We start from the raw sequence: 24,571 nt of genomic DNA on the forward strand, positions 1-24,571 counted from the left end.
TTAATTAAACTTAATGCATTAAAAATTGTTAAAATAAGAAATCAAATTGCACAAATATTATTTTTCAAATTTAAATTATCATAATTATTTATTTAAATTTGTGAGAAAATAATATTAAATTTTCATTGTAAGTCATAAATGCAATCTATAGAATTATATATACATCCATACAATTCTATAATTAAAGTAGTGTATCATTACCAAGGAAACGCCTCCAATAAAACTCACGCACGGTGCGGATATTAAATCGTAAGAGATGAAAAATAAAAGATTCTATTTTAAAATCAAAGAAAATTAACAGATCGTAGTAATTGTTCTACTTCTAGTATTTACAAAAAATTTTTATGCATTATCAACATTTTCTTTGTTTATTTAAGGATGTACGAGTGCTAGGGCAATTTTGGATAAAAGACTTGATTTTCATAGCGGAACAGTACCCTTTTTGTTAAATGATCAATACATACTTGAATTTCGTGATTTCCTTCAAACGTAAGGTACGTTTTCAAATAAGCATAATAACGTCATATTTAAACTGCTCTAAAAAAAAAACGCAGCAGGCAATTTGTCGGACACTATGACCAGTTTTTAACATCAATTAAAATCGTGACCATTTTATTTCGAATACAAAAAAGGAACTAATTAAAAAATATCTTTAATCAAAAAAAATAGGAACTAATTAATATACTAATTGACAGTTTACATAATGTTTGTATGCATTTGAAATGTGAGAGTATGGTTTAAAATGTTAAAAAATATAACAAAACTGATTTCGTAAAAAGGTATACAAAATTTCAATGTCGACGATTTTTATAAAAGAAAAAAATTTTGTTAAAAAATCTATTAAGTATGAAAAAAGAGGATGTCATTAGAGTTCTATGTCACAAAATGCATTGAAAACAATCTTAGATATCAAATTTTGTTGAGTATCCGATGTATTTTGTTTTAAATTCGTTTTTGAATCAAGGAAAATTAATTTTTCGTCGTTTATTGTTTAATTTAGAATAAACTGAAAAAATTTATTTACCTATTTATTTTTCCGGATATTTTTTAGCGTTAATATATCGGGTTTAGGAAAAGTGATTTTTTTTCAACGGGTTATTTTGTATCAATATAGTAATCAGTGTAGGTACATATTCATAAATAGATATTTGATATTTTTTGGAAATCCAATATCTTGCAAACAGATGCTGGTAGCTAAAATTTCTTTTAGGCATACGTATTTACATGATTTATTTTACAAAATTTATTTAGCAGGACGACCAACATAATTTATATAATTACTTTTTCGCTTTATTTTCTTTTTAATTCATTAATAATAAATATTGGGGAAATTTTTTAAATTTTCACTTATATAAAATTTTCTTGTAAAATCAGAACTATTTTGTGGAAATTTGAAAAATGCAAATATTAGGTATCTATTTTTTCAATAAATTGAGCTAGAATAATTTGCCAATTACATTAGATCTCCAAAATAAAAAATCCATTTTTTAAAGATGTCTTTTAACTTTAACTTGCAATTTAAATTTCGACTGTTCTTAGTTATGAAATTCGCAAATATTCTAAAATATAGAATATTTTATCCACTAAGAATAAATTGGTTTGATAAAAGTTTCTAATGATTTATCATGATATGTAGATAACAAAACACAAAATTAATTTTTATAAAATTTAAGGATATTGTTATTTTTTTAAATAAATTCTTTAAAATTATATATACGGTCACGTGATAGCAAACCCCAATCAGTAAACTTGCACAAAAAGATGTAAACTTGCAAATACTTGCAAACTTGCATACACAAAAATGAATGTATGTCACGGTTTGATGTCATTCAACTTTTTTTTGATTGCAAAACGTAGTTTCACACTCCCATAAGGGATCCCCCTCAAGTTATGATTAGAGCCTCGAGATTTTTAGAAATTACTTTAATTAATTTCGTGAAAACATTAAAAAAATTTTTTACTATTTTGAAACTTGTCTGGTTTTAGTCATTTCTAAGAATTGTTAGAAAAAGATAATAGAATGTATATATTTGTACCTAGAATTTACCATGAGCGTATCTTTATCAAAAAAACGATGTTCTTGAATCGCCGGTCCGTATAAGCATCACATGTTCCCCACGCTTACATTTTCTCTTAGTTACGGTATTATAAAAAATTATTAGAATGTATCAAAAAATACAAAGTATAAAATTGAAACGGTAGAGCAATTTCGAATAACTTCACTTGAATTTCTGTAAGAGGTCGTTGGCATTTTATATGTTATAACTATACAACAGTTTTTACTAAAAAACTTTTTAATAAATGCTTCGTCTTCTTCTGACTCTCTAAGAACGAGCAACGAGCTCGGTGTGCTCGGCTGATGGTTGTGCAACTTTATTACACTGTACGAAGTAGGCATTTACTAACTTGGACATAATATCATGATGTCGTCGTCAGTAATTTAGTTTTTTGATTTGCTACCTTTAACATAAACAGAAGATGGGTTCACAAAAGTGTTACAAGTTACAATATTCCCGTTAATAATCGTTTTTCAATTTGGATGATGGTACATAATACTTTCTAAGGTTTTAAAAGATGCAATTGAAGTTGGAAGGTGGTATGCAGATCAATAAATTAGGTTCAAAACAGATGTTTGAAATGTTGTTTTATTTGGTATACTACAGGGGGAAGAGTTTGGTTTTTAGAAGAAAGCTAACGAGATGACATTTATTTTGAAAATTTTAGACATCTTTTTTGGGGAAAAATATGTTTTATTGTAAAATCGTAAAAAGATACGATTGATAACAAGATTCATTTTTTTATTTATCGATGTACGAGCGCCAGTGCAATTTTGAATAAAAGGCTTGATTTTTTTTATATATGAAGTTGGACTGAGTCTAAATCGATTTTGAAAATTTGTGGGGGGGGGCAGAGTTAATTGTTGAAATACCCGGTATAGAAAGTATTTACGTGCAAATTTTGAATGTGCCAATGCGTAAATTATTTTTAACAAATTAAAAGAGTTTAAAGACCAACACAATTATGACGTCCTTTTGGTCACCATTTATTTGGTTTTTGAAAATGTCGAAAGTAATATCTAGAATTTTTTTCGTTTTTCGAAAATGTTTCACAAGACCACTAGTTGAAGCTATCAGAAAATTTTCAACTCCCTATCTTTTATAGTTTTAACCGGCTCAGTGGCTCAGAGCGAGTAAAGGCGTAATCACCTTTGACTACTGTTTGGAAGGTTGCGGGTTTGAATCCAGGCAGTGGCAGTCTAATCAATTATAATTAATGGGGCGGTAAATTAATCACACTGTCGTCGCTTGGATAAGAACGAAGTAACTGACTCCACCCATATAATAAATTTAATTGTAAAATTGTAAAAATAATGATGTGGATGACCTTTGTTATAGATGAATTTCTGAAAAACGGAGGCTACACCCCATTATTATTATTTTTTTTTATACTTTTGGAGAACATGGTCACTAAATTGCTTTCTCACGGGTAAACAGAGTTGTTTACGAAAAAATGTTTCAAAAAAAAGTTGTTTATTTTTTTTATAACACTAAAATTAATATACCTATATATATTTCATAATATACAGGGTATAAATATATATGTAATTGTTGAGAAACTCTAATTTGAGTATTAACTTTCTGAATATTTTCTCTTGCTTCTACACACTTTCTATATTACTTTATTGATTTTCGTTAAGAGAGTTAACATTTGATATTTTCCAATACCCCTAACTCGAATGTACAACACTTTAACACATAATATTGTCAGGTCTTTTTATGATGAAAAACAGTACCACGAACTTTTCAAACAAATAATAATGAAGTGCGTGAGTTTTTTTGAGTCGTTTCCATGGTAACGATACACTACTTTAATTATAGAATTGTATGTATGCATATATAATTGTATGGATTGCATTTATGGCTTACATTGAAAATTTATTATTATTGTCTCACAAATTTAAATAAATAATTATGATAATTAACATTTGAAAAATAATATTTGTGCAATTTGATTTCTTATTTTCATAATTTTTAATGCATTAAGTTTAATAAATTAGTGTTTTTCAATAATTTTAATTTGACAATTTCTATAACATTAAAATGTAAAGAATTGCAAATAAGTCATAACAGCGTCCTTTATCGCCAAAATTATTCACTGGAAGCGCTGGCATCGATTTTATTGTCCCTATCATGACTCCGCACACTACGAATAGGTACACTTGTGAGAATACATGACTTTTATTAATCAAATAATAATTTTCATTTTTTTTGGAAATTGAATATAATTTTTAGTACCTTTTTGAGGTAATTCTTTCAGTAATTTATTTTTGTTGAAACAATGTTAATTGATAAATTTTTTAAAAATTTTAATTATATTTTTTTTAAATAATTATTTTCTTATACTAGAGGCTCTTAACCTGTGGTAAATTAAACATTGTTATGATTAAGATTAACCATTGTTTGAGAAACGCAATTAAATTTAGTACGACCACACCCAGACTCCATGCAGATAAAATGGTTTAGCAATTATATCAGAGACCCTCAAAAGGTGGACTTTTGTAATTTAAAAATTTGTTAGGCAAAAGTTATCGAGGACAATAATAAAGAACATTTATTCGTCTGTGTTAATAACTTTAAAGCTCAGATAAATTATCCAGATCATTTGAGGATCAAGATCAAACGATCTTGAAACTAGAATTTCAGGTCAAAGTTATGGGCGCAGATGAATGTCCTCTATTGCCCTTGACATCTTTTGGCTAAAGCATTTTTCTGTAACTAGCCTGTTTTCTTTCGATTAAATTCGATAATGACATATTTTATCGAAAGCGGAAGATTTTCGATAAAATGTTTTGAATAAAAATTGCTAGTCTTCTTATGAAGCTTAAGTTTTTAATGTAAAGCAAATCGAAGAACTAGGCCCAATCTCATGCCAGAACACGATGTCCCCTATCAAATTCTGCAACTTTTGTTTTGTTATTAGTGGGATTTCCGAAGGAAATGGGACTATTGCTTTTGTACTGGTAATAGAATTTTGTAAAAATTTCTTCATATGTTCATCGATCTTACCTAATAGATGTCAAAAATGACCATCGTTAAAATTTAATTATATATGTATGCATGTATAACGTATATATAATATGTATGTATGTATGTATGTACTATGCATCTATAAGTTGATGTGTCTGCACCCTCTCTAGCGGTTGCAATTTAAGTCCGATTTGAATAAAATTTGGTATCAAGTATGGTTTTGGTATTTGAAAGGTCAAGTTCTTTAATGAGAAAAATCGACCGATAAACAAGGGATGGGGAGGTGCGCAAAGCACAAAATTTTGAATTTTTTCAAATAAAAAAATATTTTTTGTTCAGTTCTAAGCAAAAAAGTTCTCTTATGATTTTTTCTATAGACGCTTAATTTTCAAAATAAAAAATTTTGAAAAATTAAAAATGCATTATTCGATTTTAAGAAAAATGTGCTATTTTTTCAATATCTGAGGGAATTCGCTTTGCTAACGTAGCCCTTGCGCTACGAATTTGTTTTATTGATTAACTACAAAACGAGTTATTAATCATTATATATTAAAATGGTTCCCTAACTGTTAGGGAAAATGTACCTACACAAATAACTGCGAAAATTTGAAAATTTTTCTAGAGTTGTCGTACAATGCTGAACCCTACCAATCAAATAAATTAATCGATAGAAATATTATAAAATAATTTCGATATAAAAACCATATCAGTCATTTTTCAGTGATAGTAGAAACACGAGACAAATTTTAAACAACATATTAATACGCTCTATGAATGTTTGTAAGGTCTTGACCTAAGCCATTTAAAGGTCATTATTACATGAACGGAAGATGTGTATATAATATGGACTCTGTTATATACAATTTTAAAATAGAATTTTATTTCTGTACAGTTTTTCAAATCGGAAAATCGATAATTTTATATTTTTAATATCGAAACAAAACAAAAATGTCAGCCATTTAATAAAAACACGTTCTGAAGTGGTATGACTTCAAAAAATTTTGTGTTTATTGAAATGATATCATTTTCTATCTAAAAATAATTTTATTGGAAATCTTTTAACATATTAACAATAATTTAAAATTTGGCGGTTTTTTTAGAGAATTTAATATTTTTATTTTTTATAACCAGAAATCTTGTTTTTTATTAAAATTATTCAAAAATTTGAATAAGATTTTTGTATTTTCTCATAGTGCCTAATCCGTATCGCTTAGATTTAATGATTTTAGAGAAAAATTATTTATATTAATATTCGTCTTTTCTTGATTAACTCATTGTTCTAACTAAGAAAAATCTCTGTGAATATTTGAATGTATTACAAAAATAGAGCAATTTTTATGTGTTGGAGAAAATTTTAAGATCTGGGCTGGAGATATTGGAACTTTTTATCCTGAAATTGTTCTGTACTACAAAAATAGATAGATTTTTAATTTTGGAGGAAAAAATTAAGCTCCGGTAATGTTGAAGCTTTTTCTGATCTGAAAATGATAAATTGAACATGAACTAACATTTAGCCAAAGTTTTATTGAAATTAAAATTCAGGAAAATTAATCAGTGGAAAGTATTTCATGAAAATGACGTTTAAAGTCAGAAAAGAGACAAATTATAAACAAATTTTGAAATAAATAATATAATGAACTTTGTACAAGGGAAACAGCGTCATATAGAAATTAAGTCATCCATCGATTTTGCGCAAAACTTCAATAACCGGAAAGAAAAAATTAACTCTCGAATCAAAAGTCTTACATACTGAATTTTTAAAATTTGACACTGTCTTCATAAATCTTCTGATTTTATTAAAATTTTAAACAATTTTTGTTCTGTAGTTATTGCAAATATAGATCATATGTAGTTATTAAAATAAATACCACAATACTCGGAATAAAGTATTTGATTTCGAGGATCGTGGTATTCATTCGATCAACTTGAAGTCAACAAAAATTGAAAATATTTTAAGTTCTGGGGATGTTGGAACTTTCTGTCCTGAAATTATTTTGTATTTAATGTTAGAGAAAATTTAAAGCTCCAGAAATGTTGAAGCTTTTTCTGACCGGAAAATGATAAATTGAGCGGCAACTAAAATTTACCGAAACGTTTCATTAAAATTAAATCTCAGGAAAATGAATCAGTGGAAAATTCTGTATTTCATAGAAATGGCGTTTAAAACCAGAAAAGAGAAAAATAAACAAACAAATTTTGAAATAAATAATATAATGAACTTGTACACGGGAAACAGCGTCATATAGAAATTAAGTCATCCATCGTTTTTGTTTGTCTGTGTAGTAAAATGGCAAAGTGTTTGTTATTAGTCACAAGTGAGTTAGTTTTTTTCATTGGTGGAAGTAGAAATTGTTTGTTAGGTAGAGCTGTGTTAGCATGTTAGCTTGCCCCGTGCGTTCGTTGTTGATGTTGTTCATAGCTTGGCACACGAAGAAGTGATGATGATTTTTCAAAAGGAGCATATCGTTCTACCAACTCTACTACTAAATCACACCTCGATTAATATGTTCTTATTAAAATTTATTAAAATAAACCCGCGAAAATCTTTAATAATTGATATTAATTTTTTTTACCCCCTATATATAGATATTTATACCCGTACATAGTGTCACATTGTACCGATATACACACACACATGTGTATATAAATAACACACATGGTCCTTAATATGCAAAATACACGTGGTTTATTTCTGTCAATTGAAAAAAGTTATTATTCGATATTTGTGCATGTAAACCGAAAAAATTTTCAAAAATTTTACAAAATTTTTTTTTCTTTTTATAAAAAAAATTATAGAAAAAAAAATGGGTAAAATGCGCCAGCGCATAAAAAAGTTCTCTATGAAGTACAGTGTGCTATTGGACCAAACCACTATCGTATATAGGGAGGTCAGGCAGGCACTCGAAAGTAAGCTATCGGGTGGCGGGGTGTCCCCGCGGCCCCCTTGCTTAAGCCTTATGGCGTTTTACAGGTCCGGATTAGTTAAAATTTTTTTTTTTTTTGTTTTAATTACAATATTTATTTTTTTTTGTGGTGGATTTATTTTTATAATTTATTTATAAATGTAACAAATTTTTTTTTAAACTTTTTTTTTTGGTAATTTTAATTTTAATTTTGCTCTTTTATCTTACACTTATAATTTTTTAAATTATATGAACAATTGTTATTAATTTTTTATTCTCATTTCATTTTTAATATTTTATTATATTTTTTAAAATGTTTTAATTGATTTGTTAATTTAAAAATTACTTTTAGCGATATTTTCTAATCACTTTTCTCTACCGCTAAGTAATAATTTGAAATAAATAATTTTTTATTTTAATAATTTGATCATTTTTCTATAATTTTTATCCATTATTGCCTAAAAAAATTACATAGCGAATAATCGATTATTTAAAATTATTGTGGTTTTTTTATAAATCCATTTTAATTAATTAATAATTTTGAGAAATATTTATGTAAATATTTTGTTATATTCTGGCTACATTTTGCAATGTCCTAAATGGCAATCCAATTCAATTTTCCAAAATTTGTTCAAAAAACTTAATTAATAATTAATTAAGGGTAATTTGTCATATTTTGGAAAATTTAGGAAAGTTTTTTTTTTTAAATATTCTGGGAGGACATACAATAAAATTTAAAAATATGAAAATAGAAATTTATCAATTTTCATTAAAAAATAACAAGGTTGTCGCAATTGGGTATGAGAACATAGATTTTTGAATCAATAGGTTCCATGTTCCTTCCTAGAAATCAATGTCTATTGGTGACAGATTCTTTTATAAATTAACTAACGAAACTATAGAATTCTATCTAGGCCAGAGGAATGAATTCAAATTTTTGGGGACAAATAATGTATACCCTGATTGTCAGTCCAATTCTAGTTATATTAGGCCAAAAAGAAGTCGGAAGCCTGCCAAGCAAGCTTTTTTTGACTATGTTTTCCAACCTCTTAGGTACCCCGTGTACAACTATTTTCTGTCTCTATCATACCTGATTCGTTTTTTTCTAACAATGAGACCAATATCAAATTTTAACTAGTTCTTTACGAAGGATCTTCAGTGGTTTTATCATATATTCCCTTCATTTTGGCCTAACTAGTTACATAAATCTTGCTTCGAAAAGACATTTTGCCAAGATGTTCACCACTTTTAGGCGTCTAAGGGTCAATTAAGGGATGAAGGAATTTTTTAATTTTTTTTTCAACCTGAAATTTTTGTTAATTTTGATAAAATTGACTTGAGAAAAAATAATTTAAAAATCTTAGAACTAAATTGGCCAGGATAATTCTTTGATTAAAGAATCTGATACTGGCGGGAAATTGCTAAAATTTGAATTTAATCAACAATGAAACGGTTTAACATCCCTGTCAAAAATGTAGATTTCCTTAAGAAAATTTATATTCTAAATTCAGTTATTAAAAATAAAAAATTCTTACAATCAATTTGAAATTTAAATTATAAATCGTTAAGAAACCGTAAAATTAAATCAAATAAACAAAAAACGGTAAAATACTGAAATTTGAAAAAAGTTCGTTAAATATAACAATGAAAAATTTGAATTTTTAAAAACAAACTCTTTGAAACTTTTTTAAAGAAAAATATATCTTTGAAAAATCGAATTGTATGCAATAGTAGATGAATTAATATTTTACTATGTATAAAAAGAATTTACTGTTACGGTTCTAATTTTTCGTTATTCACCGAGTACGTCACTGGTTTTGGTCACGTGACTATACGACGCCATCTTGGTCGTTTCTGTTAGGGTTCGTGACGTCGCTAACAAGTAAATTTGTGATTTTCTCCCGGTTAATAATAAATAATAATGTGAAAAATAATTAAAAATAATGTGTTAAATATATTGAAAAATGATTTTTAATAAAATATAATGTATATTTATAAATTAAAATTCGCGGGTAGTTAATATATAAACTATATATAAAAGTATTTAGTTATATACCTAACAAATTGTCAGTTCCCTTAAATTCTATTGGTAGCAGGCAGCTGTTCCATAGCGGAGAGACAATTTTATGTGTGTATGTGTCTGTGTGGTGAATAGGTCCTGTTATTACAAAAATTAATTGGAAAAAAAGGCAATGTTCACCAATATAACTGGCGGGAGAATAAAATTTGTGATGTTTTATCATTTGTTCAAAACATTATTTTAGGTTAATACAAACAGTTTTTTATTTTAGATTATTAAATTTAATTAACATCAAATAATTTCGCTTTTGGATTTTTCTTGAATGGGTAATTGAGAAAAGAAACCCCTATGCGTTGGCATTACTGTAGCAACTTGTATAATTTTTTTTTTTGTATTTAACCTACCTTCTTACATTTTGTCCACTTTTTTATAACCCATAAGTTTTATTACCCAAAAAAATGGGTCATATCCATATTTTTTAAGCAAACGTTTTCATGTTTTTAGATTCATAAAAATCGTAAACGTTTTACGTTCCCATGGACTCATCTGTCAAAATGATGGAAATTGAAACTGAAAATTCAATGAAAGAGTCGACACAAACAAGTAAGAAAAATTTTATTTATTTTTTCACTCCTTTTACCAGTGTTGCCAGATTATGCAAATATTTTTGTCTTAATTTTTGAAAAAAAATGTAACAAGTTATTACCGGTTTTGCCTTTTTTTGGCTTAAAAAATTACATAATCGGTGTGTATCGATTTTTTGTTGCGAACACGATAAAAATTGCATGTAAATTTTTTTTATCGTATAACCTAACCTAATTTTCGAAAAAAAATTACATAATGTTTTGGTCGTTATTCGAATACGAAAGTCTTTTTAATTGAATATAAACCCTTAAAAAACGATGTAAATTTTGTAATTCGAAAAATTTGTTTTTTTCCATATCGAAATACCATAAAATGGTGTCAAGCGTCCGCCATATTGTTTTTTTAAGTAAATAAATATGTGTCGGTAAATTGAAACAAATGTTTTTCGAACCCAAGATATTTTAATGGTTAGTTATTCAAAATAGAATGTTAAATCGATCTTTATTTTCAAAGAAATTTTACCCGCATATTAATTCATTTTCTAATTTATTTTATCTTAACCGTTGTTAAAACTTATTCAAATCCATTACTATTCGTTTGAAAAATGAATTTCGAATTTGTCTCTTCAAAATTTTCCACATAAAATCGAAAATGGTTAGTTTTAGACTTTTTGATTTTTGTGCATTTTTTAATTTAATTCGGATTAATTATTGGCACGTAACTCTTCACGAATTATATGGTTTGTTAGATGAGAAGTCTCATCCAATTGTTACAAATTAATCAATCAACCGCCTTGTTAACATTGTCATGAAGTTTAGTTAGTACGTTTGATTTATTCGTAAAGGAAGTGGTTGGGATTGAAAGTAACTCGATTAACTCTTTAGTATATATTTTTAAATTTTTGGAAATGTCAGATTCTATAATACGCGGCGGTTGCCATTTCTGTTCACTATATAGACAGAAACCTAAATAATAGATACCGGTTTTTCAGATTGGTGCTTTTCGGAAGTTATCTGACTTAACCTCGTTTATTAGACAAACTACATAGATACATTAGACAAAACTGTAGATTATCTTTACAAAAGAGATTTCTTTTTAAACCTTAACGGATTAATAGTTGGTCCAGAAAATTTGTAAGCTCTAAATCCTTCCCTAGTGGAAAAGATTCTTCGTCAAAACTGAAAATCAAGTCCGAATAACAATTATTAATTTTTGAAGTGAAAACTTCTTTAGCGGCGTTGTACACTTTTTTTGTAATGAGTAAAAAATGTTAAACTCGCGTCAGGACACGTGACCTGATCGAAAATTCGTAAGACCATTAAAAATATAGTTTTTTTTTTTTGAAAATTTCTTTAACGGCATTGTACACTTTTTTGTAATGGATAAAAAATGTTTGTTCATGAAATTGTCATGTTTGTGTACGATATCCCAATAAATAAATATTGTATTCTACCACATAAATGATAGTACTTTTATACTGATAATTAAAGCAAAAATTATTAATAACCATTCCAAAATATCAAAAATGCACAACGTTAATATTCAAGTTTTCACTTTTGCCGGCACTCCCGGAGTGTAACCCGTCGTTTTTTTGTTTTTTTTTTTTAAAAAGTCCTATAAAACTCGGATTAACTTTTAATTTGACGTAAAAATTTAGAGTAATTCCAGGATTTCGGACTCTCACAGTAAATTGAAATTGAGGTAAAACCGAAATTACATCCCTAAATACTTCTTACATATCATATATTCGCACCGATACTAATTGAGGCTTAATAGTGTGTAAAAATGAATCATTTATACTGCCGACCAAAGTTGTAGAGAAAATTTTGATTAATTTATACAAATTTTGTTTCAAGTGCGATCTAATGGAGAAGTAAATGGATCGTGCGATGATGGCAGTATGGACACGTGCTCATCTCCAACAAGTTCACAGCAACCTCATGATTCGGAGAAAAGTAATGACAGTAGTCGTTTCACCGAAATACAAAAAGTGCCTACTACCAGTGAAGTGCCTGTCAACAATAATGATGAACAAAACGATGAACCAATGGAGGTATCAGAAGAGAATAAGGATAATCAACGATTAGACGAAGATGGGGCTGATGAGGACGAAGACGAAGATGATGATGAGCATGAAGATGATGATGAACACACTGGTGACACAGAACGTAGTGAACATCAACAAAACTCGGATTCCCGGCCAACAAATGCATCTGCTCAAAGTGTAGCTGATTCAGTTGAGGAGGAGCATGATTTAGCAAATGGTACAGAAGAAGATGAAGTTGAAGATGCCATCAGTGTTGATTCTGGTTTGTAAAGTCTTATTAAATAAGGAAGAGTGTCATCTGTTTCTAAAATAGTTATTCTAGATAGAATATTCCCACCCAGATAAGATAAGACTTGGGAAGACTTATAGAAAGTACCTAATAAAATAGGATAGCACCTTTTTTTTTTTTGTTAAATAATCAATACATACTTGAAATTTCGTGAGGGACTTCCTTTTGGCGATTCTAACAAATTTTCTCTTCGACTTTTGTCGAAAGTGCTGCGATTTTAAATGAGCATGATAACGTCATATTTAAAGTCTGAAAAAACACAGTAGGGAATTTTCCAGGCACTATGACCACTTGGTAACATTCATAAGTGGTCATGTTTGTATACGTATTCGCAGATCTTCATTTTTATCTCTGCTTAACTGATCTACTTAGAAGATCCTGTTAGCCAATATTTAGGGTGATTAAATGCAAAGTAAATTACATTTTTTTATTTCAAAATATTTTTCAAGGTTCATCTGATGAAGACGACAAAGTTATTGAATCTGTAAATATTGGCGACACAAATAGTGAAGATGAAGACAGTGATCATTCCGAACCAATTGAATTAAATGAATCCGATGGTGAACATACCAATCGTAATGGTAACACGAAAGACAGTCGTGAACGTAAAGTGAAATCAACCGATTCCGGTGATGTAACAATCGTAGAGAACGATAATAGTGGTAAATCAAACGGTGAAGTGTGTAGCAGTCCAGAAGTACAAGAAATATGTGATTTAAGTAAAGATAAAGACTCGTCAAGTGAGACAACACCAAAAAAGAAAAAGAAATCCACAACGCCTCAAACAAAAGCCGAATCAATAACACCTCGACGTAGTTCGCGTAATTTAAATAAACAAAAAAGTTATATCGAACCCCGTGAGAATGATATTGTTGACGATGTGGATGATGATGAAGATGAAATTGAAGAAATTACACCAGATGATCCACTCGGTCTATCTGATCATCATCCACCCCATCAAATTAATGTCCATCATACTCCTATAACCCATCGTCCTCGACCAGCAAGCATGTCGGGAGGTACAATTGTTGTGAAAGATACCAAACGCTTAGTTGAAATTGCAAATACATCAAAATCAGCAATGTCCTCTCCAGCAGTATCTAGTGGTGTGAGTAGCAGTGGTATGAAAAAAGAACCAACCCTAGTTATAATTGATACAAATTCTATATTAAGTGGACGTGGCCCTGTGCCTGTTCATAATAAGCCTAGCGGTAATTTACCTACCTCATACTCGGTCTTACCCATGGCTTTACCCGCACAGGGTGTATATCCAGCAAATATGCGTGCTACAATTACACCTATCCCCATGAAACAACAACAGCAGAGTATTTTGCAACAGCAACATCATCAACAGCAACAGGCGGCTTTAGCAGCTGCCCATCAAGCGCAAGCGCAAGCTAATATTTTACCGTCATTAACCGATGATATGTATGTAGTTGAAGCTCCTTCGTTTATTGTACCATACGTTTACGAAAAACCTCCTATTAAGAATTTTAAAGAATTCGTTGTACATTATGGAAAAGAAGTGGAAAAGGTTAAAAAAGAACAAGAAGAAAAAAGAAAGAAGAAGAAAAAGAATCCAGATGATGACGATGATTATGAAGTCAGCGAAGAAAGTGATGATGATGATTCGAAAAAAGAAAACGGTACAAGCGATGATAATTCAAACGATAAAATCGATAAGGGTGCTGATTACGAGGAACTCTTAGACGCTAAACCTATCACAGCCGATACAAAATTAGATAAAGATGGTAATAAATCAACTAGCTATTTTGATAACCCTCTAGGTAAATTCTTTTTCAACATTGGTATCAACCTTGTACAAGAATTTGTACAAACAGAAGTCTTAAAACAACAAAAACGGAAACATCAACGAGAAGGTGGTTCAATGGCCACAAATATGGCAATACAATCATTAATAAAGAATTTAGAATTTAGTAAAGAGGCTAACGAACCGTATCGTATGGAAATGAAAAAATGTGATTATTGTAGTTTTAAAACCGAATCTGCGTTAGCATTAGCACATCATTTAGAAACACCACACATGCGTAACTATGTATATCGTTGTAATTTCTGTCCATTGGAAGTACGTAGTCCCCATGATATCTTATTCCACATGGAAGCTGAACACAATACACGTGGCCGATTAGAACGTGCCCCATCATTCCATCAATGTCCAAATTGTCCATACGAGGACAATCAAAAGGGTAAACTAAGTAGGCATATGATTGCATGTGCTAAGAAATTTAAACCAGAAAAGAATTTAGAACCACCGGCTGATTGGGAACCACCAGCAAAAATACCCAGAGTGTCTCGTGGTCGACCTGTTGCGTTAGTACCTGGTGCAGCCCCGTATCCAACATTTACACAGAATAAGAATATACCAATATTACCACAACGATTAGCAACGCCACCTAATTCACAGGCCGCAGCAGCAATGATGCGTAATCGTGGTGTTACTGTAGGTAATTTAGGAGCTGGTGGTGCTAATCGACCGAATATTATTGGTAAAATGCCTATACGGCCTGGTATGGTGTATAGGCCAAATCAACCCGGACAAGTTCTTGTGCCAACAACTTACCAATATGGTGGAAACCAAATATATACCGTAAGTTATATTATTTTTTCTCTCATAATTATCTTAATTTTAATGCAGTCAGGTGGTTATGTAGTTCCAAATTCATTTAACATCAATTAAAAGATCGCTATTATACATTACATCCTTATATATATTACGAAAATCAAAGATATATTAAGGCAAGCTATCTGAAGGTCAAAATATTGGGAGTCTGATGTCTCTGAATCAGCAGAGAATTGTAATATATGTTAAGGAAAATCATAAAAATATAGTCAGTCACTAAAATTGGACGAAAGTTTGATTCTTCATTGGAATTGATCACAATTTGAAGAAAAGTACACCAATTTTCGATCGCCATCTTAATTTTGGGAGCAACTTTTGGTGTTCTACTTCGCTTCTAAGCTCGATAAATTCTGTGTCATAATGTGCTTCTCATAGAAAATGTAGGGTTAGTTTTAAGTAGCACGCGAGAAAGTCTCAGTCTAGGTTTTAGGGATTCGATCTGGTCATTATTATCGTTAACAAAGAAAATATTTACGTTTTGCAAGGCAGCAATTTGAGCACACGCTCCTGTCTAACAAAATTAGAAAGTTCTACCAGAAGTTGAACCCTCGTCTCTTGGATTATTCCCAAGCGCCTTAATCAACTGGGAAACATGTGATCTATGCACAATGTATCTTTTGTCAAATCAACGAATTTGTTCTGTTCTCAACTGGAATTGATTCTGTTTTATTGATCAGAATTGATTCTGTTTTATTGATCAGAATTGTACATGTTTTAATAATTTTAAAAAAAATTTTTGTCTTGGGGTGGTGCAGGTGATGAGTGGTGGGAACGTTTTGGGGTTGGACGCTGAAACATTGTCATTTCATGGTAATAGTGCATCTATACAGCCCCTCACCGTTCGTACACAGGAAGGCAATAACTTTACCATACAGGTATTCAAATGGTGGTTTAAAATGATGTTTTTGCCAACCTGGTGTTTGTTCAATTGTTTAAGTAAAATAAAATTCCTCATCCTACCTGCACGGCCATTTTGTTTTTGATTTATAACTAATTCAATAATTTAAGGGAAGTTGCTACTAACGATATTTTAATTTCATGTAACTAACATACCTTTATTAGAAAAAATTTTGTGCTAAATTGGAGCTTAAAAAACATTTTTTCCCAAAATTTTCTTTAAAAAAAATTTTTTTTTGAATAGACTAATAATATTGCTAATTGCTAAAAAATACTGTCACAGGATCCCTTCTGGTATGAATAAGTCCCACAAAGAATATATAACCCTAAGTAAAATTGTGTTAAATTTCGGAAAATTTTACGTAAGGTTAATTAGTATTTTTTTGAAGCCCAATCGAAAAAGGATCAAACTCATGAACGGATAAATTCTCCCTCCTTTCCTTGGGAATATTTATTTCCACATATTTTTTCATGTAAATTGTTTATTTTCAGGCGTCATCATCGCCTTCAAATCGATCAGCATCAATTCCCAGTAAATTAGTAAATCAACCAAGTATTTCAATAACACCATTACCTCGACAATCGAGTACAAATAATTCATCTTCAAGTGGTGCGAACGCAGGACATGGTGGTGTTGGTGCGATACCTGCAATGCCAATGCCAAGTGTAAAACCAGGTGACCCAGCAGCGGGTAAAGCAACATTTGTTATATGTGAAATATGTGATGGTTATATCAAAGATTTGGAGCAATTGCGTAATCATATGCAATGGATACATAAAGTGAAAATACATCCAAAAATGATATATAATCGACCACCATTAAATTGTCAAAAATGCCAATTTAGATTTTTCACTGATCAGGGTTTAGAACGACATTTATTAGGCTCACATGGTCTTGTTACTAGTTCAATGCAAGAAGCTGCAAATAAAGGCAAAGATGCTGGGCGGTGTCCGGTCTGTGGAAGGGTAAGATCTATTTTTATATATAATTTATAAACAGTAACAAGTTTCTGAATTTCAACTTTTCCTCGAAGAATAAGGGTCCGTTCAATGGACAATTTCAATAAAATTGACTAGATAAATTATTTAACGATTACAAAAACATATTCGACCAACCGTCAAATTAACTCGATTTTTGTATTTTTGGGATCAAAATTATTAACTAAATTTTATCAACTTCCGTAACAAAATTGTGTGATTTTTCCAAAGTAGGTACAAAATACTGAGACCATTTTTTGACCAAAATATACAAAACTCGAGCTCATTTAATGATTGGATGCCTAGTTTTGAGATATTGTCCAAAATCGCATTAGAAGTGCACTTTCTCGTTTCCGATTTGGATAAATCTCAACATTCATGTAATAAAGAGGAACTTTCTTGACGATAATTATTAGCCTTTAATTTCATTGTGTCTTTACTCTTTATGAATTTAAAAAAAAAGCATGATATAATAATCGCCAATCATCGAAGATTTTTTTTTTTAATGCCTTGTTTCAAATCAATTTTTTCTTTTTGTAGGTATATCAATGGAAGTTATTAAATCATGTGGCACGTGATCATAAAATCACATTAAAACCAGCCCATTTATCATACAAATGTACAGTGTGTACGGCAACATTTGGCATGTACAAACAATTTGAGAATCATGTATATTCAGCACATAGTGTTGTTGCAAAGCGTGTTATAGAAAAGAAAAATAATGTCACATCATCATCACAATCGTCATCGAATCAATCATCGTCATCAAGAAACAATAGTGATTCCTTATTAAAACCATTAAAAATCAATGATGAAATAACAATTATACCACAACCGGCTAAACCAAAACCATCGACATCCTCATCAAATCAACGTCATCAATCAGATTCATCAAAAGGTAATTGAACATATTTTTATTTCATTATTTTGAAAATTTAGTTTATTCATTTAGTTTTATTTTTAAATTAAATTTATTTAAAAGAAACAAAATACTTTTTTATTGCGAAATGGCTACGAATTTCTAGTTGGATTGCGATTAAACGAAATTTTAATAGCGTAAGAGATAGTTCAATTTGAGTTTATAGATGTGTTATATTTATTCGGAAACACATTCGAAGAGTATTCGGATATTATGGTACACTTTGACTTAACAGAGCATCACGCTGATTGAGAGTTTCGTCTATAGAAACAGACAAAATAAAACAGTGAAGCATTTGATGATAATTGTGTACATCTATTTGTTGCAACATTATTGTGCCAAACATATTAATGAAAATTAAGATTCACGTATAATTTTTCTTAAAAACGAACTTTCTTACAAAAATTCTAGAACTCTTATTGTGCAACTCATGAACACTTTTCTGAATTAAATAGGTTCATTATACGGATTTCTCTTTTTATAAAAACAATAATTTAGTGAAAATTGAAACAGGATTATAGTCTTCTACATCCCTCTATGTGCGAAAGTTTGTTGTATTAATTTCTATACTTCGTGGAATGTCTTGACTATTCTAAAAATTAATTGAATGTGTAAAATCGAATCAATGAAAATCGATATAAACCATTGCTTCTAAGATGCACTGGCATACAGCTTCACCATCAAATTATTTTTGTAGTGAACTATCTCTTACTCAATTAAAGTTGTGTTAGGGTGACCCATTTCTGGAAATTGAGGTCATTTAAAAAAAAATTATTTTTGTTCGTTAATACAAAAAATATATATAAATACGATGGTGGTGTGGGAATTATGTGCCCCAGGATAAACATAGACGTGATGAAGTCATTTCTTAGACTCCATAATTTTATAATTAGACTATTTTAATCGGAAAAACATGGTTGTCTCACATACGATTAGTGAAAAAATTGATGATAACAGATATTCTGTTGGAAAAATTTATGTGAATTTTTTCAGAATAATATTAACTATTGCAAGAGTTATAAATTTAATAAAAAAAATGGTGTTGAAGAAATATTGGCAAAGTTAAAGTATGTCCATCTCTTTATGGTCTAGTCAAAATATTTCATAAAAGTAATAGTAAAATTGTATATTAATTCGATTTAGTCACTAGACATTACAGAGATTGTCTAATTTAAAATTGCCGATATTTGAATAAAATTAATATACTTAATCGTTAATTAAGGATCGCATTTTATTCTAAACACAGATGTCTATATTAAACTATAATTGCTAATTTATTATCAGATTATGCTGTTTACAATAGAACCTCCACTTTAGTAATCTAAATCTAGTATAGAAATCTGTGAAATAAACAAAAATGTTCCATCAAATAATTTTAACTATAGAGAGCTTTCGTAAAATTTTAATCCAGGCAATTAATTTTTTCACCACCCAAACAACAGAAATAACACACGATATAAGTTTAAAAAATTGTAGGATAAAAAAAATTATTAAACTTATAATTTTAATTTCTCTCACAAAACACTTGAGTTATTTGCTGCATAATATATTTAATAGAAAGCATCTTAAATTAATTAATCTGTGTAGATCTTAATTTTTTTTTAATTGTATTTTTTATAAGTAGTAGTTAATTATTAAAAAATCAAAAAAGATACAGAAAAACAAAACACAAATGTATTATAATTATTAAGATAAAATATACATTTCATTTTCATATCATGATCGTTTTTATTCTCATTTGAGTACTGAGAAATTAAATATTATTCTACCCTCTTTAAGTGTCTTATAGAGTTAATTCGTTAAAACGGAGAAGTTTACAAGACGTAAAATAGGCACTATTTCAAATAAGATGAGCTTTTTTATGTGAAAAACTTGAGTAATGTACATAGTAAGGAAGTGTGCGGGTCAACAATGATCACACACGAACAAAACGAATGAACATTCTTTTGCAATTATTGATATTAATTATATATCTCTTTAGTGACACGATTTTACAAGTTCCAAGAAAATATTGATTAATATACCATACTATTATCCCTATGCAATCCCATTTTGGAGCGCTTTAAAGAAGGTATATTGGTTTAAACCTATTAAGAATTTACTCATTTGATAAGACTAGAGGGCTAGGTTCCTTTGGTAATTTAACAAAAAATTGTTTAATTTAGCTTCTATTTTTAAATCTCAATATATAAAGAATCTCGATTCGTAATAGTATTTGTAACTCTCTTGCAATCACCGAGAATTGCTAAAATGAATATATCGTAAGTTTCCATGGCTTTTGGTGTAGTAAATTTCGATGGAGTAATAAAATCTTAAAAGTTGATCATATGACTTTTTTTTTATTGAAAGTCGCTTGGAGCTACGTCCTGCAATAATGAATCTTTATATTCATGCTTCGTGAAATATGACCGAATCAAATACGCCGAACAATACGATATTCAAATCCAAGTGATATATTAAATTCTAAACATTAATCTATAAAGTTATCCATTGATGTGCCTAGTTGCAGTAGCTATTTTGATGTATAACAACTGAGTAGAGATCGGACACGATATTACATCCATTAGAGGTCCCTATCTAGAGGATCCATTATACCAGTTTTAATGAATCATTCTAAGGACTACATTTAACACAGAGCAAAATAGCTGCTTTAAACATATGTGTTATTGTCTAAGCACGTAATTTTTTTTTTTTAAATGATATAAATACAGTAGAACCTCGATAACTTAAACCTCGGTAACATAAAAACCTCTGTTACTTCAAAAAATACTATGTTCCCTTCCCATCAGAGCCCAAAACCTCTATAACTTAAATTACGCAACCTCTATAACTTAAATAAATAATCTCTGTATAGGCCCTCAGTAACTACATAGAAACATATACATACCTCTATATTAACTAGGGTACATAGAAACATGTACATACCTCTATATTAACCTTTGCCTAACATAGACCCTTGATAACTTAAAACCTCTATAACTTAAAATATTTTGTGTTTCCCTTGGACTTTAACTTATCGAGGTTCTACTGTAGTTCTCTTCCTTTATTCAGAATCACCGACTAGCTAAATAAAACTGGATGCTTGTTTTTTTAACTGTCGCGGGAGCTTAATAGAATTGAGTGGTTGAAATGCACATCGAACCCGTTGAAATATTAATAAATAAAAATCTAGATACCTCTCCTTACTTAATTTGAAAGCTCATCTTATTTAAAATGCAAAGACTTTCTACCTACCGTTATGCGTTGTAAACTTTGGTAACCCTCTCTAAAACCAACACATATACATATATACATTGATAATGTATTAAACAATTGATGCTTTAATTCAAATTTTATGACCACAATAATCACGAAGTATTTTTGAAGAGTTATAACTCCATTATTTTCAGACAAACAAGTTAATCTAATATTATTAACACTAAAAAAAGGGTACTCGGGCTGAAAAATGGCAATATTTTTCATTGAAAACAATGGGAAAATAACTTGACAAAAAGAATTTTGGTTTTTATTACCTAGTTGGTTTCAGAAAGGTTTACATTTCGTGTAAATATCATATAGGTATAGTTATTATAATTATGGATGGTTTTTTTTAACTCTCTCTTACAATTTCATTCTTATTGTCCATTTCAAATCCTTGCATTCATCAATGTTTTTTGTTTTTAGTTGGGCTAGTTAGTATACTGAAGATGAAATCATAGGATTTGAAATGTACAGTTTAAATCGTATCCATAACTATAATCACTTAACATTAACAGAGGTAAGTAAAATAAAACGATAATAACTTCTTTATTTCCCCTTTATTTAAGGAAATCACTTCACTTCATTTTCCAATTCAAAATTGATGTATTCATACAAGTTACTTTCCAAAGTTCAATTTTGAATTATTAATTTTAGTTTTTCTTCTTTAGCTATGGATTAAAACTAAAACGATTGGTGTTCTTGGCAAAGAGAGAGAGGAGTGGTGTATTTTTTTTAAGTAAAAAAAAAATTAAAATCGTTGTGGAGAAAACGATACATCTTTGAGAGGAAGTGAAATTAGAGACACGTATTACAGTGATTAAAAATCATCTCCTCCTCTTCAGCATGCACCACCCACTCCATACCCCCCACTCACCCACACCCACCATTGTAATTGTGAATATTAATTATGTAAAAAAAGAACAACAAAGCATTATACAAAACAATTGTAATTATTGAGAAAAAAGCGTATTTATCACAGCAAAGAAAAAAAAAAAGAATTCTCAATATTATTAAATTTAGTTTTCACTTAATTAGTTATTCGAATTCTAAGATACAAATAAGAACTTATCTTTGAAACAAATATATATATTTATTAAAAACAAAATGAAAAGTAATTTTCAAGAACAACAAAACACTATCGAAGTATTTATTAACCGTTTACCACAAATCGAAACATTGAACGTTGTCCGAGGGACTACTTTTTCAAATTTTGTAAAAAATGTTAAATCTTGTATAAGTACCGCCAGTTAAGTTATTTTTAACGTTCAAATCATACTTATTGTCTTATTAAAAATAGTCTGTGCAACTTTATAAAAGCTTTGTTATTTAATTGAACGTTGAAAATGAACTTTAACTTTGTTATTTTCAACGTTCAAGTCCACAGATTTAAGGTCAGATTCCTTAATTGACCTAATTAGAGCATCCAAGTCGAGTTCGACATGTTTTAACCTTCTCAAATCGTTTAATATCCACGTCAATGATTTTTTTTATACCATCCCGAAAAATTCTTGTGTGCTCTGAAAAATCAAGATTTCCCGATTTTCGAGTATCAAAGCTTTCAGAATAAGTTTTAATGTCTAATAAGCTAAAAAAAATACTTAGAATCCATTATTGTGAGTACTTAGCTTTGTTTGCTTTCATTCATCGCAGTAAAACGCCGCTTCATTTATAACAATAGAGCTTTTGAAATTTTTACTGCCAAATTTGTAAATTTGAACGTTAAAAATGGGTTGGAATTTTTAAAAGTTGGAAGTATACGAATTGCTTTAAAAAAAGTCTCCGAGAGTTAGTCCTGCCTCAAGGTGTATTGGTCGAGGCAATGTTTAGAGAACAGGGTTTATCAAATTCGCACTAAATTATGTACTTTATTATGTAAATAGATTATGTAGTGTGTCTTTTAAATTATAAATAATTTATGTGAAAATGGTTCTTGGTAGAAATATTTAAAATTTATTTAAGAAATAACTAAAAATATATCGAAATAATAAAATATTTAGAATAATTAATTGAATTTTTTTTAATTTAATCAATTTAAGTGAAAAAAACTAAAGAATTCAAATTTAGAAATTGCTTTTATTATGTTGTAAATTTTTTGCAGTTGGCGGTGACAACGTATTGAATTATTTACAATTACGGAAAATGAATCAAACATAACATCAAATAAACCTCAAATAATTTTAATTCTTTAATAAAAAAAAACTAGAAATTGTAAAATTAAAAAAATACAAATCAGGGATTTTTGTGCGTTTTTAAAAAAAAAAAAACGTTTTCGTCCATCTCATTCATACACAATCACATTGGTCGAACGTGGAAGATTGTTTTCTATCATTTTCCGTCTTATCGAAGCAGCATGGATGAAGATTGGTATATGGTATTTTCAACAAAGAAGATTGTATAAAGCCAGAAAACAAACTTGAAAATCTTCAGTCATTTGTAAAATTAATTTTCACCTCGGAGAATCATTTACATGTGCCATCTTATGACCAATGTCGTTGTGTATGAATGTAACCATTGATAACTATACTAAATCTAGATGGTTAACTTTTTGTTGGAAATATGAAAATTAATGTGTCGGGCAGGATTTCATACACAAAATAAATTAGGTAGGTGAGGTAATAATTATTGTAACTTTTAAAATTATTAATTTTAATATAATTTGAAATGCATATGAAATCCATAATTTTATTAACCATTCAATTCGAAATACTGGATAAGGATAGACTAAATATTAATGTGATTAAATTGAAAAAAGATTAAAGCAACATAAAATCGAAAAATTATAAAATATATGAATTTTTATTACTATTTGTCAGTGACTTTTCGTATTTTATTGATATCTTAAGTATTTCATACGTAAAAGGAGAAAAACAACAACATATCTCGATAAAAACAATCGCTATTCGATATCAGATTTAGATATCTTAATATGTTTCGTTTTAAATCACATCACCAATCAATATTATGACATAATTCAAGACCATTAATTTGATTTCGACATTTTTAATTTTTTAATTTATGAAATCCT

The 24,571-nt window shown here is 29.2% G+C and overlaps 1 protein-coding gene across 1 annotated transcript; it reads left to right on the forward strand.

Annotated features, from left to right (window-relative positions):
• The first annotated feature begins 9,942 nt into the window (after positions 1-9,942).
• Positions 9,943-24,316, forward strand: LOC123295448 (MOG interacting and ectopic P-granules protein 1). The gene is made up of 7 exons (XM_044876810.1): positions 9,943-10,194; positions 10,455-10,553; positions 12,392-12,844; positions 13,321-15,479; positions 16,902-17,375; positions 17,928-18,285; positions 23,645-24,316. Exons 2-7 carry the CDS (start codon positions 10,487-10,489, stop codon positions 23,698-23,700), a joined length of 3,567 nt encoding a protein of 1,188 aa, XP_044732745.1. The 5' UTR covers positions 9,943-10,194; positions 10,455-10,486; the 3' UTR covers positions 23,701-24,316.
• Positions 24,317-24,571: the final 255 nt, after the last annotated feature.

This window comes from Chrysoperla carnea, chromosome 3 (assembly GCF_905475395.1).
Source record: "Chrysoperla carnea chromosome 3, inChrCarn1.1, whole genome shotgun sequence".
NCBI lineage: Eukaryota > Metazoa > Arthropoda > Insecta > Neuroptera > Chrysopidae > Chrysoperla > Chrysoperla carnea.

Excerpts from the sequence above, each read along its gene's own strand:
- LOC123295448 (XM_044876810.1), top strand. The coding sequence starts at position 10,487 with ATGGACTCATCTGTCAAAATGATGGAAATTGAAACTGAAAATTCAATG. Across the intron at positions 17,376-17,927 it reads GGTGTCCGGTCTGTGGAAGG|GTATATCAATGGAAGTTATT; the intron begins GTAAGATCTATT and ends TTCTTTTTGTAG. Across the intron at positions 18,286-23,644 it reads TCAATCAGATTCATCAAAAG|TTGGCGGTGACAACGTATTG; the intron begins GTAATTGAACAT and ends AATTTTTTGCAG.